General features: G+C 42.8%; 1 protein-coding gene across 7 annotated transcripts in view; it reads right to left on the reverse strand.

The window, feature by feature from the left end:
• Window positions 1-15836, reverse strand: part of PTPRC (protein tyrosine phosphatase, receptor type C) — a 142213-nt gene that overhangs the window by 10476 nt on the left and 115901 nt on the right. For all 7 annotated transcript variants that reach the window (XM_025206325.1, XM_014520770.2, XM_025206326.1 and 4 more), the window contains 10 exons: window positions 15634-15724; window positions 15445-15521; window positions 15161-15197; window positions 14598-14695; window positions 12649-12774; window positions 9093-9250; window positions 8567-8702; window positions 2862-3011; window positions 2026-2116; window positions 1542-1675 (listed from right to left, as the gene is read on the reverse strand). In XM_025206325.1, coding sequence (XP_025062110.1) covers window positions 1542-1675; window positions 2026-2116; window positions 2862-3011; window positions 8567-8702; window positions 9093-9250; window positions 12649-12774; window positions 14598-14695; window positions 15161-15197; window positions 15445-15521; window positions 15634-15724 — 1098 coding nt within the window. The remainder of the gene's footprint in view (window positions 1-1541; window positions 1676-2025; window positions 2117-2861; window positions 3012-8566; window positions 8703-9092; window positions 9251-12648; window positions 12775-14597; window positions 14696-15160; window positions 15198-15444; window positions 15522-15633; window positions 15725-15836) is intronic.

The raw sequence follows: 15836 nt of genomic DNA on the forward strand, positions 1-15836 counted from the left end.
TTCCTGCTGGAAAAAGTATAGACTGGACTATGACCTATCTGAACTTCAGATTAAAAAAAACAAAACAAGGAAAGTTAGTTGCTTTATTTACATTCATTATATTTATTATGCTGCCTGTTCAATTTCTGACTACTGCTAAATTAGTTAACGCTTTGAGGTTGCGCAGACTAGGATTGTATGGCTAAGTACAGACAGTCAAAAAGCTCAAGGCTGAACTGATTCAATCTCTGCAGGTTAGTCTAAACTGCACAGATTGAACCAATAAGCAAGTGCACAAACATCCACTTTTGATTCTGGAAATATAGTAATAGCTCAGGCCAGAAACTGCGGGGCAGGTGGGGGGGCACTACAGCCTTCCTTCCCTTCCCTTCTGCAGTGGCCAGAAGGCTGGAGGAAAGCTGTAAGAGATGCACTCTGAGGCTTCCCCTCCCCACACCTCACACTCGAGCTGGGGGGGAGGGGGCATGGCCAGGGCCTGGCAGGCCTGCTGAGTATGATGGGAGGTTAAACACCCACCCTGCTCTGGACAGATCCCAGCCAGAATGTGCAGGGGCACAGGAAGAAGCAGCCCCTAGCAGGCTTTTCCCCTGATCCTCACTGGATCAGAGGTGGGGTTGTGGAGGCATGACCAGAAACCAACTTGGGCCAGAACCCCCTCCCCGGCCCCCATAGTACCCCAGCAGGGGTCTGCCTTGCAGGGGTGGAGCAGCACTTAACAGGCTTTTACTCTGCTCCCTGCTCCAGTGGCAAGTGGGGAAAACCTATCAGGGGCTGCTTCTTCACTGCCAGGCAGACCTCACCTGGAATCCCATGTGGGCAGGCAAGGTGGCTTAAATCTTCTTCCCTCCCCTTTGCCTCAGTGTGCTGACTTGGGCCAGCATCTGTCTATACTCCTGCTCCACTCCAGCGGCAAGTGGGTGAAATGCCTGTGAAGGGCTGCTCCACCCCAACCAGGCAGACCCCAGTTGGGGTCTGGAGCCAGGTTTCTCACCCGCACCCCCTTCTCGGCCAGCGAGGCTGGCTGGGAGCAGAGGGGTAAGGCAAACCCTGCTTTGCAGCATTCTGGGGGACTTGGAGTTAACTTCTGAGTTCAAGTTAACTTCTGACTTCAAGTTAACTTTTGAGTTAACTTGAACCAGGAAGGGGTCTTGGACAGAAGTTCTATAAACCAGTTTGACCTAAATCAACTCAGTCTGATACTACATGCAACCAGATTAATCTTAAACCAGTTGTGACCATTTTGAAAGTGGTTTAAGTACACTGAACTGTTCTGTTACAGGTCTAAACCAGTTTCTGATCACTTAAACTGGTTTATGTGTAACTTCTGTCCCTAACGTATAAGGTTGGAGTTTCATCAAATATTAGATCTTTGTGATACAATCCATAAATGTATATCTAAATGAAGTATGTCCTTTATACAGACAACTACATCTTTATGCATGAAGCCAATATGGCTACTTGTGACATAAGCAAAAATAAGCACCTAGCTATTATTGGTGACTTTACATTAGATGAGTGTAATCCCTCTTATAAATACATACAGATATGAATGAAGCATTGATGTATCTGCTTGCTTCCTCACTTTCACTGTCCTCATCAGAGGATTCATCTGAATCATGTTCACTCTCTTTGCTTTTCTCCTCTTCATGTTTAATTGGTACACGGTTAAAATCATCTACATAAGAAAAAAAATCACACCAATAAATTCTCTCTATTTCTTTATTCTATTTCACATGAACAAAAAGCCAATGATCTTCCCATTAGTTTTGTTTAAAGGAAACTCTATGAAGCAAAAGGGCAGTTAGGCACAGATGTCACTTTCAATGGCAACTTGGTTGCTGTAAAAAAATCAGGCATGAATAACAGTTTACTCTTTAACATATCACTTACTTTTTAGAGAGTAGTAAGTTAATTTAAAATACATATTATTCATAAGTTAATGTACTGTCCTATTTTGTTATTCCTTTCAAAGTATCTTCATTTACTTAGAACAAACTGTCCATAGGCATAGCTACGAATACTCACATGGAATTACTTTGGAATTCCTGTTTTTACTTTTATTTTCTTCACGATTCCCAGTGTTCTGTGTCCGCCATCCCTTGTAGGTTGGTAGCCTCTGAGAAAAAAGAACATACAGATTTCACAAAATCTGTATAACAAAAGTATGTTATAGTCCATATGACACAGAAAAGACACTGAAGGACATTGGTGCTTCTCCTGTACATGTATCAAATGCACATATTTCTAATTAAATACATGGAATAGTAATGGCAATTTGCATTGCCAGATCTTGATAAATTCAAATAAGATTATAGTGACAAGTAAATCAATAGCTCTGAGATAAATTATTTTGTAATATTTTTTCTTTATTCTATGGCCTTGATTCTACAGGCTGTTCTATTCAGTCACATGCCTTTCTTCTGAAGTGATGTGGAAAAGTTTGTAGGCCAGAACACTAAATACTTATCATATACATGCTGCTGGTCAACTCATATGAAATGATAAATGTGTCCGTCATATTCCACATATAAATCTTTGTAAGACAAAATTCAGCTATTGAACAATAAAGGCAGGAAAAATGAGAACAAAAAAAAAAAAGCTACCACTTGTAATTCATATAAATATATATTTGTACTCTTCATTCAAAAATACAAATTTACAATGTCAACTTACAAACAAACAAAAAACTAGAGCAATTGAGACTCTATAAAAATATTTCAGGGGCCTAATTTGCACTTTGAGAAATTCCTGGCTCCATTGATTTTATTTTAAATAAATGAAGTCTTTGTATTATTCCATAAAACTAAATTAATACAAATCAAACTAGAGTCAAGTTAAACAGATTGTGCTGGTATATTTACCTGGAATTCTGCTTCCAGCAGAGATGGTTCATTGGGTTGGTCTCTTCTCTTTAGGTTGTTAAGGTAAGTATGCAGTTCTAAGAGAGGGACTTCTGTTTCACCAAATTGATTGTATTCCACCAGTGCTTGATGAATCAAGATGTACTGTGCCTAGTGTTCCCCAGTTTAAAGGTGACATGGGTTTCAAATGGAAATCAAACGTTAGAAAATATTTTCAAATGACTAGCTATTTCAAAACAACATAAAATTTCTATGTATTTAGTGTTATCATTGTTGACATATTAAACAAGCATTAGAATCAGCCAGTAGAGGTATGAGAAGTGGGCCCTATTTGATTTGGAGTCAGATTTGGCCCGAATCAGGGACAGTGATTTGATTTGTTGATTTGGATCAGTGTCCCTGCTTCAATTCAACTGAATCTGAAGAGTCGATGCTGATTTGGAGAATCAGCGATTTGGATATAGACACAGCTTTAAAAGTTTTTTCTACATACCTCCAGGTATCATCATGGCTCATGAATGCTGCAATGCTGGGGTGCATGGGGCATCCCACAGGAGTGCAGGGGATGCAGGGTGGCCTCCATGTGCTCAGCAGTGAGCCCGGAAGTGGACTGGAAGTACTTGGGCCAGCATCTGGCCAGAACCCTCCTCCACTCCAGCAGCAAGCAGGTGAAATGCCTGTGAAGGGCTGCTCCAGACTGGAAGTACTTCTGGTCCACTTCCAGGTCTGTCAGGGAGCACACGGGGGCCCCCCCCCATGCCCCCTCAGCTTGGCAATTGGCCATAGGGGGACCCCAGGTGCCTCCCCAGAACCAGGAGGCACCAATTGCCAAGCTGAATGGGCGTGGCCCAGCACACTCCCCAGCGGACCCGGAAGTGGACCGGAAATGCTTCTGGTCCACTTCCAGGTCTGCTACCAAGTGTGCTAGGGAGCTCCCCATGCTTCTGTGGGACACTCCATGTGCCCTAGCATCGCAGCATTCATGAGCTCCTGCTACCTTGAGGTATGTAGAAAAAACATTTAAAGCTGTCTCGGTGTCCAAATTGCTGAATCTTTCTGAATCTGTTCAAATTGATTTGGAGGGTTTCGATTCGATTCAGAGAGATTAAAGGGTCATCTGATTTGATTCAGATTCAGAGATTCAGCCAGCAAATTGGGCCAAAACTCCACTGAATTGAATCAAAGACTTAAGCTTTGCACAGCCCTAACAGCCAGTACTTCAACTGGGGGTGAGCAAGTGGGGCACCCACAATGGGCACCCAGGTAGGGGGGGGCACCAGAATCGTGCCCCCACCACTGCAGAATCTGGGTGTCACCAGTCTTGCCATACCAGGAACTCCAAAACAGTCCAGGTCTGCTGTTGCTTTAAAAGAAACAGCTGGGGTGGACAGAGCATATGCAGTAACAGCAGCTCAGTGAGGACTGTTTAGAAGTTCCTAGCTGGGTAAAGTTGCTGCCCCACCCTGCCCTTTCCATTCTCAGTACATATGCCCCGTGCCCTCTCCCTTAGAAACCATGCTAGTGCTCCATCCTCTGCCTACCCCTGCTCTCAAAACCCTTGCCCCTCCTCCTCTCAGAACCATGTGATCCCCCACCCACTGTCTGAGCCACATGCCTCACTCTCCCACTCCCTAGCAGGGTTTGCCCCAGGAACCAGCTCAGCTTGTTACACTACTGAGTACAGCTATTACAAAGTGGTATGTCTCAATATTAATTAAATGAGCTGTGAGGGAACACTGTTCAGTCCTTTGGATCAAATATGTTATGATAAATAAATAAAATGAAATGTTAGTAAGGTTGTAAACTTGAGAGTTTAGGAAGGGATTTTCAAAAAAATCTCAGGGCTTTGTTACATCTTATACTTGTGAGCCACACAAATGTTGATTGATGTTAGTGCTACCTTGAGTTTGAAGCAGTCATATTTCAGGCCAGCAGGAGCCTACAGTACTGAAAGGTAAGACTCCTCCCCACTTCCCATTCTCAGATTCCCCCTGTACCCTTTCCTCAATGGCTCCCCCGTTTGCCCCCCACACTGCCCTGGGGGGGCTCTCCCACCCCACTTACTTGTTGCTATCCATGCTGTCTGTCAAAGTAGAGCAGGCGGAAAAGGGTTAACCTGCCTGCCCAGATGCTGCTACCTTCTGGACTGGGCTGGGCTAAGTTGTGACAGCCACTGGGTAGGCAAGTTAACCCTTCCTTGCCTGTTCCCCCAGAACACAGAGTGTAGGCAGCCACAAGTAAGTGAGGTGAGGGGATGGGGTGGGAGCAGTGAGTGAGGATTTGGGGTGCTGAGGGGGAGGGGATGAGCAGTAAGGGCCAGTGGGGGAGAAGGGCAGGTGGGGTGTTTATACTAAGGTGTAGCCTAGAGTGTCCACATATTAGTGTAACACAAGCTGGCTAAAATGGATCAGAGAGAGATCCTAGTCTGGAGTGGTGTAAGTTTAAGTGCTTAAAACTAGTTTCAGGTATGTGCAGACAATCCAGATGTTAAGAGCTCCAAGAGCTACCTAAAATTACTGTGTAACAAGGCCTGCAGAATAACAAGCATAGGACCCATCTGTTATTAACTTTCAATAGGACTTGTACTCCTTTGAGTACAGGATCCTGACAAAAGGAAGGAGAACAGCAGAGTTTAGATCCTGGGGTGTGTGCTGATGAAACAGGGGCCCTAAATTGAAGTGGTGGGTTTTTAAAAACATTGCTTCAGTTTAGGGCCCTTTAAACCCCTGTGTTATGCACACACCCCACTGACTTACCTGCCTCTCTGGCACTGGGCAGGGGAGGGTGAGCTGCCAGTGAGTGGAGCAGTCCTGGGCTGCAGGGGGGGAGGCTGTTACTTCTCTCTGCAGCACCAGGTACCTAGCTCAGGCAGTCCCAGGGGGCACTGCAGCCATGGAAGGAAGCACCAGGCCCTGCACAGCTCAGGCAGACAGGCAGACTCCAGGGTGGGTGTGGGGGAATAGATCAGGCTCACCACTTTTTTTGGGCAGAGCCTGCCTTCGTGGGATGCTGCCAGGCTGCCTACAGAGCCCCTGAGCTGCATAGAGTCCAGTACTTTGCTCTGCGGCTCTAGGGGCAGCAAACTAAAACTCAGAGGAGTATTTTTTGCTGCACCTCAAGTCATTTAAGGCACATGGATTCACCAAAGGCAAGTCATGTCTGACCAATCTGATTGCCTTCTATGATGAGATAACTGGCTCTGTGTTTGCAGGGAGACCAGTGGACATAATATCCCTTGACTTTAGCAAGGTTTTTGATACCATCTCCCACAGTATTCTCGCAAGCAAGTTGAGGAAGCATGGGTTGGTTGCATAGGCAGAGGGAGAAAATATTATTTGGGGGGGCTGAGCACATGCATGCACTTTTGTGTGTGCATGCACACTGCACCCTCCTCTCCTAGCAGGTAAGTCTGTTGTGGGGAAGGGGCATGGGGGGGGGGGCGCAGATTGAGGCCCCTGTAGTGAGGCAGGGAGTGGGGCACAGGCAGGGGCAAGGGCTGGAGTGAATGGAGCTCCAGAGCTGAGATGGGTTATGGGATGCTCAGAGCCTGGGCAGCTTGTCCAGGGGCACTGTGCGCACCCTGGAGAGCATGCATCCCCCAGATCTGTGCACTGGGTGGAGACAGGTTGCCGCAGCAGGCTGGACTCTGCACCCCATGCAAGGCAGGTACATGGCATCATGCTGCTCCAGGGCAGCAGCAGTGAGGTGCACAGTCCAGCTCACAGCGGCAGCCCACCTCTGCCCCATGCACAGATCCAGGGGGCATGTGCCTCCCAGGTCTCCCCGTGATGCTATAGAAAGGATACATAGATTCATTCATAGATTGTAAGGCAGGAAGGGACCTTGGACAATCATCAGGTCCAGCTCCTTGAACCAAGCAGGAAAAATAACTGGGGGTCAGGTGATCCCAGCAAGGTGACTGTCTAGTCTCCTCTTGAAGATTTCCAGGGTAGGTGATTGCACTAACTCTGGAGGGAGCTTATTCCACAGTCTGGACACCCTGACTGTGAAGACGTTTTTCCTAATGTGGAGCCAGAATCGGTCTTCCAGGACTTTGTGGCCTTACTTCTGGTTTTCCCCTTGGGTGCCCTGGTGAACAGTTGCTCACCAACCCCTTGATGTACTCCCCTCGTGTCATGGTAAGCTGCTACCAGGTACTCTCTCAGCCTTCTTTTCCTCAGGCTGAAGACTCCCAGAACCCTCAGCCTTTCCTCATGTGGCTTGCCGTGTAAGACTCTGATCATACTGGTGGCTCTTCTTTGGACTCTCTCAAGCTTGTCCATGACCTTGTTAAAGTGTGGTGCCCAGAACTGGATGTAGTACTCCAGCTGTGGTCTCACCAGTGCTGAGCAGAGTGGAAGAACCACCTCCTTGGTTTTTCTGGAGATGCATCGATTGATTATCACACTGCCAGCACCTATTCATATTGTGGTCTATTATTACCCCCAGGTCCCTTTCATTTGTGGTGCTAGCCAGTTTGGTGCTGCCAAGCCTGTAGGTGTGTTGGTGGCTGCTTTTCTCAAGGTGGACATTTTTCAATGTTGAACTTCATCAGATTCTGATCTACCCAACTTGCTAGCCTGTCTAGGTAAGCCTGTATCTGCAGCCTATCTTGAAGTGTAAACACACTTCCCCATAACTTGGTGTCATCTGTGAACTTGGCCAGTGAGCTCTTCAACCCCATATCCAAATCATTAATAAAGATTTTGAAAAGTACAGGACCAAACACCTATCCCTACAGGACATTGCTGCCCACTCCTCGCCAGGATGACACAGATCCATTCACTATGACTGTCTGGGTCCTATCCTGCAACCAGTTTCTCACCCACCTGACTGTCTTGGAGTTAAGCTCACAATCCTCCAATTTTCTCCAAGCTGGAGAGAGTCCAATGGAGAGCAACGAAAATGCTTTGGGGAGCTGGGGCATGTGACTTATGAGGAGAGGCTGAGGGAACAGGGTTTATTTAGTTTGGAGAAGAGAAGACTGAGAGGGGATCTGATAGCATATTTTAACTACTTGAAGGGTGGTTCCAAAGAGGATGAAGTTAGACTGATCTCAGTGGTGACCAATGACAGAACAAGAAGCAATGTTCTCAAGATGCAGCAAGGGAGGTTTAAGTTGGATCTTAGGAAAATCTCTCTCATTAGGAGGGTGGTGAAGCACTTGAACAGGTTACCTAGAGAGATGGTGGAATCTATCCTTGGGGGTTTTTAAGGCCTGTCTTGACAAAGTCCTGGCTGAAATGACTTATCTGGGGATGGTCCTCCTTTGAGCAGGGGACTGGATTAAAAAATGACCTCTTGAGGTCCCTTCCAACTCTAACTTTCTATGATTCCTAACTCAGAAACTTTTTAAAGTCCCATCTAAACAATTTTAAATGTTAAAACTATTTTTGAACTTAAAATTTTAACTTTGCCCCACTGAATATATGCATTTGAATAAACCACAGTATTGAAACTGCATGTCAAACCTTGGGTTCCTAAATATATCTTTTTGCCTTTATTGCCTAAAAATTCAATTATAACAAAAACTTGTTGAAGTCTCATAATACAGAAAATAATGAATATCCTTACTTCCCAAATAGTTTTATCTCCACCTTCTTTCATAACTGTATGTCTCTCTAGATAGCTGCAGTAAAAAAATTGTGGTTATCTTAGTTTTAACTAGCATTAGGCAAAGAAAGGCATCAATAAATAAAACATACCTCTACTTGAACCATGAGACATCGCTGTCGGCGTAATTTTACAACATAGCCATAAACATCAACTCTGCCTTCTGCATCTAGCCCCTCCAGCATTGCATCAATGCCAATATAGGTCCCAGTGCGTCCAACACCAGCACTGACAAGTAAAATGTTACAAAGTTATTGAGAGGAGATAGTAGCAATCAGTCTTATTAAGTAAGGGAATGCAATGTACAGGATGTACAGTACAAGTGAAAACAATGTGGCTTACTATAAATTAATCTGCAATGCAGAACTCAATTAAACTTGCATTTTTGAAAGAAATAAGGAGAATATTTTTCAAATATGGTGCTTAGAGCCAGCTAAATTGAAAAGTGGTTGCTTTTCAAAGTTCCAGTTGATCTGAATGGCATGTTTACATTTGAAATTTAGATTGCTATAGGTACCTTTAAAACAATCTTTGGCCTAAGCTATCATTTCTAATGTTTTCTGACATGCTTATTTAGGGTAGTTTTTGTTGGTATTTATCACTAGAATGTAATATTACCTGCAATGAATCACTATTGGGCCACTGAAAAAGTTGCTTAAAGCGTTAACTCGGCGGCGCAGTTTGAGGAGGAGATGCGGGTCTTCAGGCACACCATGGTCAGGCCAGCTAGTAAACTGAATGTGAGTGATGTCTCTCCCAGATGTCTTCTCTTTTCTCTGGAAAAAGTGAAATTGGTTCATTAGTACCATATCAAAGTCAAATGAAACACAACGTATAGAATAAAGCAGAAGAAAACAGATATAGTAGTCAGCTAATGTGGCAGCAGAAATTCCAAATATTCTACAGTCATGAGGTTTTGGCAAGGTTTCACAAGTTTGAACTTTGCTCTAATCCAATTTTAATAACAAAACAATGGCAGAAAATAATAGCTTTCTATATGGAACATTTGTTAACTAAAAGAAATGAGTTCACAATCAGCAGCACACAATCCAATATTACTATAATTGGAGCAATCTTGGGTTTTTTTGTGAAGATATGGAATAACATCACAATATAATACTGAACATCTAAATGAACCAGGCAGTTAGAGTATAAGTCTGCTGCCCAGACCTGTTATTCTGTCATCTAAGCTATTAATTCCCTCCTAAAATAATTAATGCCCACACCCACAATGGATTGAAGGAAGGCAACTGCAACTCAGAAATATGGTTGTGTACATACATTTCAGGCTTGTTCTCCTGGTAGAGAAACTTACCCAGAGCCATGTGTATAGACCTTTGAATGCTGAAGCCCTGAAGAGTGGAGAGCTTGCAGTGCCAACATTGTACAGCCAGGAAGTGGGGGGTAGCAGGAGGAAGGGGGTCCTTTTTCTGTGCACACATCTCAGTATGCTCTGAAGGCTCCCTTAGCCATCAGGGTAACAAATGGCAGCAGTGCATAGGGCAGCACTGATTGCCTGACCCTGACCATCTATGGTTAGCCTGTGCTTCCCTGAAGCACAATGTGGGGATGTGAAAGGGGCGTTTTCTGCTTCCTTCTGGAGCAGCAGAGTCCATCTAGAAACATACTATCTTCCAGAAGGGAGCAGGGGGAGATGCTGAAGGACTGTGTTCTCTTCTGAGAGAAGCCACAGCATGTACAGCCATTTGCTCTCCCAGAAGAAACTCTCCTGGGAGTGGTTTAAATGGTTGTTACCAGGTTATTTTTCTCTTGGAATGACCATTTTTACTCTGGGAGAAAAAGCCTGACAATCTGTACACTCTTAGTTCTCATAGTTTCTCCTGGGAGAATAGCGATTCTCCCAGGAGAAACTAAATGTCTGTATGAAGCCATAAAAGTGGCAACAGCAAAGCCTATGGGCACAGACAGAAGTGCAGCTCCCAGGTCTTACCTCAGGGGCACTCCATTCCACCTACCATCCTCCCTCCAGCCTGGCTGGGAAAACCCCAGAATGGACCTCCCTCCCCTACCTTCTTGCCCTCCCATCCTGAGACAGCACTGGGGGCTGGGCTGTGCTACATCAGCCCGGTGCCAGAGCCAACAGAAATTAATGAAAGTACTCCACTTTGGAGTATCTTCATTTGAACCCTCATACAATGAGGATTAATTTGCTGTGCAATTGAAGTACTCTGCAGCCATGCTCATCTGTTTGGGTGTGACTTTAGGGCACTTTCAAGAGGCTGATTTACCAACATATGTAATTTCTGTCTGCGCCCTACACCTATCACTCATAATGGTACTGTTTTCTAACTCACTGTGCTCAAGGATTACATTACACTGGGTTCTACAAAATCAGAGAACCTACTGTAAACCTGGTGCCTGATTCCCTTGAGGAGAGGTAAAGAACAGACATTTTGGTAACTGGGGAACCATGATTGTGAAACAAAATTAGCAAAATATAGAATCATATCATCACAGGGTTGAAAGGAACCTCAAGAAGCATTTGGTCCAACATAAATGCAGGATACATTATTCCTAGAATACACTGGTGACGTGCATATCCAGCATTTTCTAATCCTATCCTCCAAAGTGTCATTCAGCATTATACAAGAGTAATGGGATATTTTGTTATCACTATATGATAGGTTAGGACTGATGTAGCAGAACATTTTGAAGGTTTCTGAACTGTTGTTGTGAGATAGAGATCTAACAATAAAGCCTAAATTACAATAAAACTAGCCATGAGGTTAAGGGCTTTAATAATACAAAGTACTGAAAGTTCTTCCATCTATGATCAAATTTATTATACATATTACCAGCAGTGAACTACCGTTAAGCCACAAACCATTAACTCTGGGCACATCTACATGTGCGCTTTGCTGCAAAGTAGACTAATCTACGTGCATGGCAATTAGGACACAGTAGACTGATTTACTGTGCCATCAGATAGTCCTGTCAAATACAAGTACTACCCAGTGGAGCAGTAAATTATTGCGCTTAAAAGCATGTGTAAATGGTGATGAGGCTGGCTGGGGGACCCAGCAAGTCAGCCCAGGGCTACTCCAACCAGGCTCCATGTGCAGTGGGGGTGCTGGATGAGGCAGGAGGGTGCTTCAGCTCAGAGGCTCCTCATGCCTCAGCCAGCCACTCTGCAGCACATGGAGCTCCACTGGAGCAGCCCTGGGGCTCCATGTGCTGCAGGGGCTGGCTGGGGCACAGAGATGCTTCAGCACAGGGGCTGCCTGCTGGCTAGCCCTGCACTGAAGCACCCTTATGCTTCAGTCAGACCCTCAGCAGCATGTGGAGCCCCAGCAGAACAACCCTAGGCTGGCTGCTCTGACAAGGCTCCACATGCTGTGGAATGGATGGCTGAGGCATGAGCAATATGCTCCAGAGTTTATTTGTGTACATCAATTGCACATGTAGATGCACCCTCTGTGGATTTAACTGCATAAGAACTAGTTTTACTCATTTTCAGCCCCTCCCAAAAGAAAATTGATAACTTATAGTACTTTAAGTATTATGTACCACAACATGTTAACATGGCTTTAAAGACAAATAGGCAAACTATAAACAAATCAATTTACACAAAATAATCAATGCGCCTTTCTTTTGACCTCTAATAAACTTGCTACGCCAACCTAGAATCCCTCCTAAGTGTTATGTCACAGTTTAATTAACAGCTACATCTCAATATCCTCATGCTATAGTTTATATGCTAATGCTGTTGTACCTGGATTACCCTCTAGAGTAAAGCTTCTGCTCAAGAGTAGCAGAATAAGGCCTAAAAGACACAAACGTGGACGCAATATGGATTTGGTTTGTTGACACTCTACTTGTTTCAAAATGGCCTTTAATTGTCTCCTTCTATATTTACTATAATGGTAGACAATGCTGCTCTAGGAGCCACAATCTTGCCATCAATTTGCAAGACAAAGATAACATTGAAACCAATAGGGAGGGAAAATTAGTTAGGAAATATATTTCCATTGCATATTTGCAATATTATATCACCCAGCATCTACCTGGTGTTGTTTTAGGTTGTTTGGCAAAAGCAGGAGAAATGTCTTCCATTCCCATTAACTGGTGTTTTAGAAGACTTTCATAATAATGTATTTGTACTATAAGCATGCAAATCAATTCAGAACATCTTTGTGTTAATAAAACAACTCACATTGGTAATATTCAGTTTTTGGATGATGTAGTCAGGGCACGTTTTAATTTCATTTATCTTCACAACGATATCCCCAAAAGTTGCAGTGTCATCCTCCATGGATGGCCAGTACTGGGCACATTTGTTCTATAAAATACATAGTACATAATTAAAGGCGCAATATCTAGTTGACAGAGAGGATATTTTGAAGAATTCCTGAAATAAAAGAAAACCATAACTTATAAACTAGTATAATTTCAGCTTATGAGATGCATGTAATTAATTTTGTACAGAGTTCATCACTGATTTAAGCATAAAAAAGGCCAGGTGCTGCTGTAATGCATAAAGCTTGCAGGTTTTGTCCACAGAATTTATGTACAAGATTGGAAAGCAGTCTATCCACTAAGTGGTAGAGGCCATTGTTGCAATCTGAAAATTGCAATTAAGGTTGTGGCTGTTGTGTTGGCCAGAACCAGAGGGGTTACTATCATGAGCAATAAATATATGCTCTTGGAGACATCCAGGCAATTGTTTATCAGGTAAGATTAGCTAATGCAAAGCTTGCAAGTTTGCAACCCACAAGTGGAATTTGTCTGTCGTAATTTAACCAAATTCCACAAGTGGAATTTGTCTGTCGTAATTTAACTGGTGGTTAGATTAAACCACCAGTTTAATCTAACTGTTTGCCCTGATCATGGGCCCCCAAAACAAGGAGAGATACAAGATTAACTGATTTAACAGGTTTTTTAAAGGTCAGCCATAACAAGATCTGACCACCTAATATAATTAGCACATTCCAAGGAATCCAGGAATAAGAAACTAAGGGGCTGAGTTTGGGCAAAGTAATGCTAATTTCAAACCTCAAAGTAATGTGGTATAATTTGCTTACTGGGTGAACCCGAGTTCGGGCAGTAACCTTGCATGATAATTTCTAACACCTTTTGATCCCATAGGGTAACAGCTATAGGGGAAGATTGTGAGTGGCTCTAAAGCCAACAGATTACCATAAGATAAGGCATAAAGGAATGTGCATGTCAAGTGACCAGTTAGAAGGATGGGACAGAAGGCCCATCGCTATACCAAGCCTGGACCCCAGACTCCCAGTGTGAGTGAGGACCGGATCCAGACCAAGGGATCTTCCCGGTGACCCCTCGGACAGCGTTGACTGGGGATGCCTGACTTTGCTGGAACAACTTGGTGCGCACCTGGCATAGAGGGACTGCCAATAAGTTGCCAACCCCATGTGGGAACTCTTTGTCATTCTGTCTATCTGTTGTTATTATTCACTATTAGCTCTTTATTACTATACTATCTGTTTGTCACATTAACCTTTCTGTTAACTGTTGTATGCTAAGCTATAAGTAAATTTGCCTTTTTCACTCCCAACTCGCCTCCTTGATCCCGAACCCAGAAGCCTAACAGCTGATACACTCACAGCGCCTAGCCAGTCTGTGACAGGCTGTATGTGACTCTTGCTTAAATTTTCTGGCAAGCAGACACCCTAATCATGCTCCTCCATGTACATCAGCCCTTGCTCAACTGTCCTTCAACTCTATTAGCAGCATGTCCAGAACAAGGAATATTGTACTAATCTACATTCTCATCTCAGAAGGTGAATGTTGTCACAAATCTACAAAGGGAGGGATTTTACTCTAATGCAACAATTTCTAAGTCCAGTAGCTTAAAATAAATCTCTGTATTTATGGGTTTATCAGCAAGAAGGTGACACTTAATTCCTTATTCCTCAAGCCTTTGCTTCAGATGGAATTACTGATAAGGCTGAAAATCAAACATATAAATGTCAGAGACTCTAAGACAAGAAGACAGCAGCAAACAAGAATGCTAAGGGACTTAAAAGAAACATCTGAACACAGAAAAAATACTAAAAGAAACAAAAGCATAGTTAACCAAAGCAGAGTGACCTACCGTATACAGTAACCAAGTGATTTATAAACAGATATAGTCCTCACCCTGTTTCCTTCCTCACAGCGAGTCACCATGACAATAATTGTCGCTTTCTGTTCCCAGATCATTCTCCAAAAATCATCAGTAGTCTCATCCTTGGGACCTAGCAAACAAAGTCTTTGATAAGATGACTCTTTCAAAGACTCAAGAAACACTGAAAGACTATGATTTAGTTACCATACTTAATCATATAGGCTCAGAAGCCAAGTACTGGACATGCAACATTAGCCTAAATTAAACGATTCTATGACTCTCCTATCATTAGCATATGTAATTTTAAAAACTTCTAAAACTTTTTCTTTCATAACTGAGAAGTGCAAAATCTCTGTAGCATACAACTAAATCCTCTTAATTAAATATATGAAGCATGAGATACAAAAGTTCCTTTCTGCTCCTGAAAAGTGATAACTCCCCAAACCAAAACTAACCTGCATCCCTTTACTATTTAATAAAATCCATCCTTCTTCAGTTGCCCCCTTTTTTGCTAAATATATTCATGTGATTGATTTCACCACCTTGATCAGAAGGTAACTAGAGAAAGATTTAAATAAAAAATGTAAAGTTTTACCTTGTGCTGCAATGTACTTTCTTGGTTCCTTGAAGCCCTAATAAAAATAAGGATAAACAAGATGAAAAGGTTTCCCACATGAGAAATGTATATATTTCACATATAACATGGGAATGAATTTGATAATACCAACTGTAGAATAAGGACAGAAAGAGCTAAACAATTAACAAGTTTCATTCCAGAACAATCAATCAAATGTATTTGGTAAAAAGGAAAGAAGATAAACATTTTTTTCAATTGTTCAATTGTAGTAAAATTGTTTAGTTTTACCAAAAGTCACTCACATCTATATAGCTTGCATTTATATAGTCCGATCCTGGTTCCCCCATTATTTCGGAGAGTTCAACACGGTTATAATCATCTGTTTAGATAATTTAAAAAATGATAAAATTAACATGTTGTTTCCATAAACTGAGATAAATGAAAACAAGAAAACATACATACAGTATAGAGAATTCGTAACGAATACTTACATGGGAGAATATCGATGTAACGGTTTTTATTCTGGTTACAGTTTTTGCGTGCTTCCTTAACTGAAAACTTACTGAAAATTCTTGGAATACTCTGTAATATACAATGATTTTTAATTAACCTAAAAATGGACAACAAAATTCACATTAGTTCCTAATGAAAGTTTGGAACCTAGTCTGTTTTCCACAAGAGTACCTTAATTCCT

This window comes from Alligator sinensis, unplaced genomic scaffold (assembly GCF_000455745.1).
Source record: "Alligator sinensis unplaced genomic scaffold, ASM45574v1 scaffold34_1, whole genome shotgun sequence".
Taxonomy (NCBI): Eukaryota; Metazoa; Chordata; order Crocodylia; family Alligatoridae; genus Alligator; species Alligator sinensis.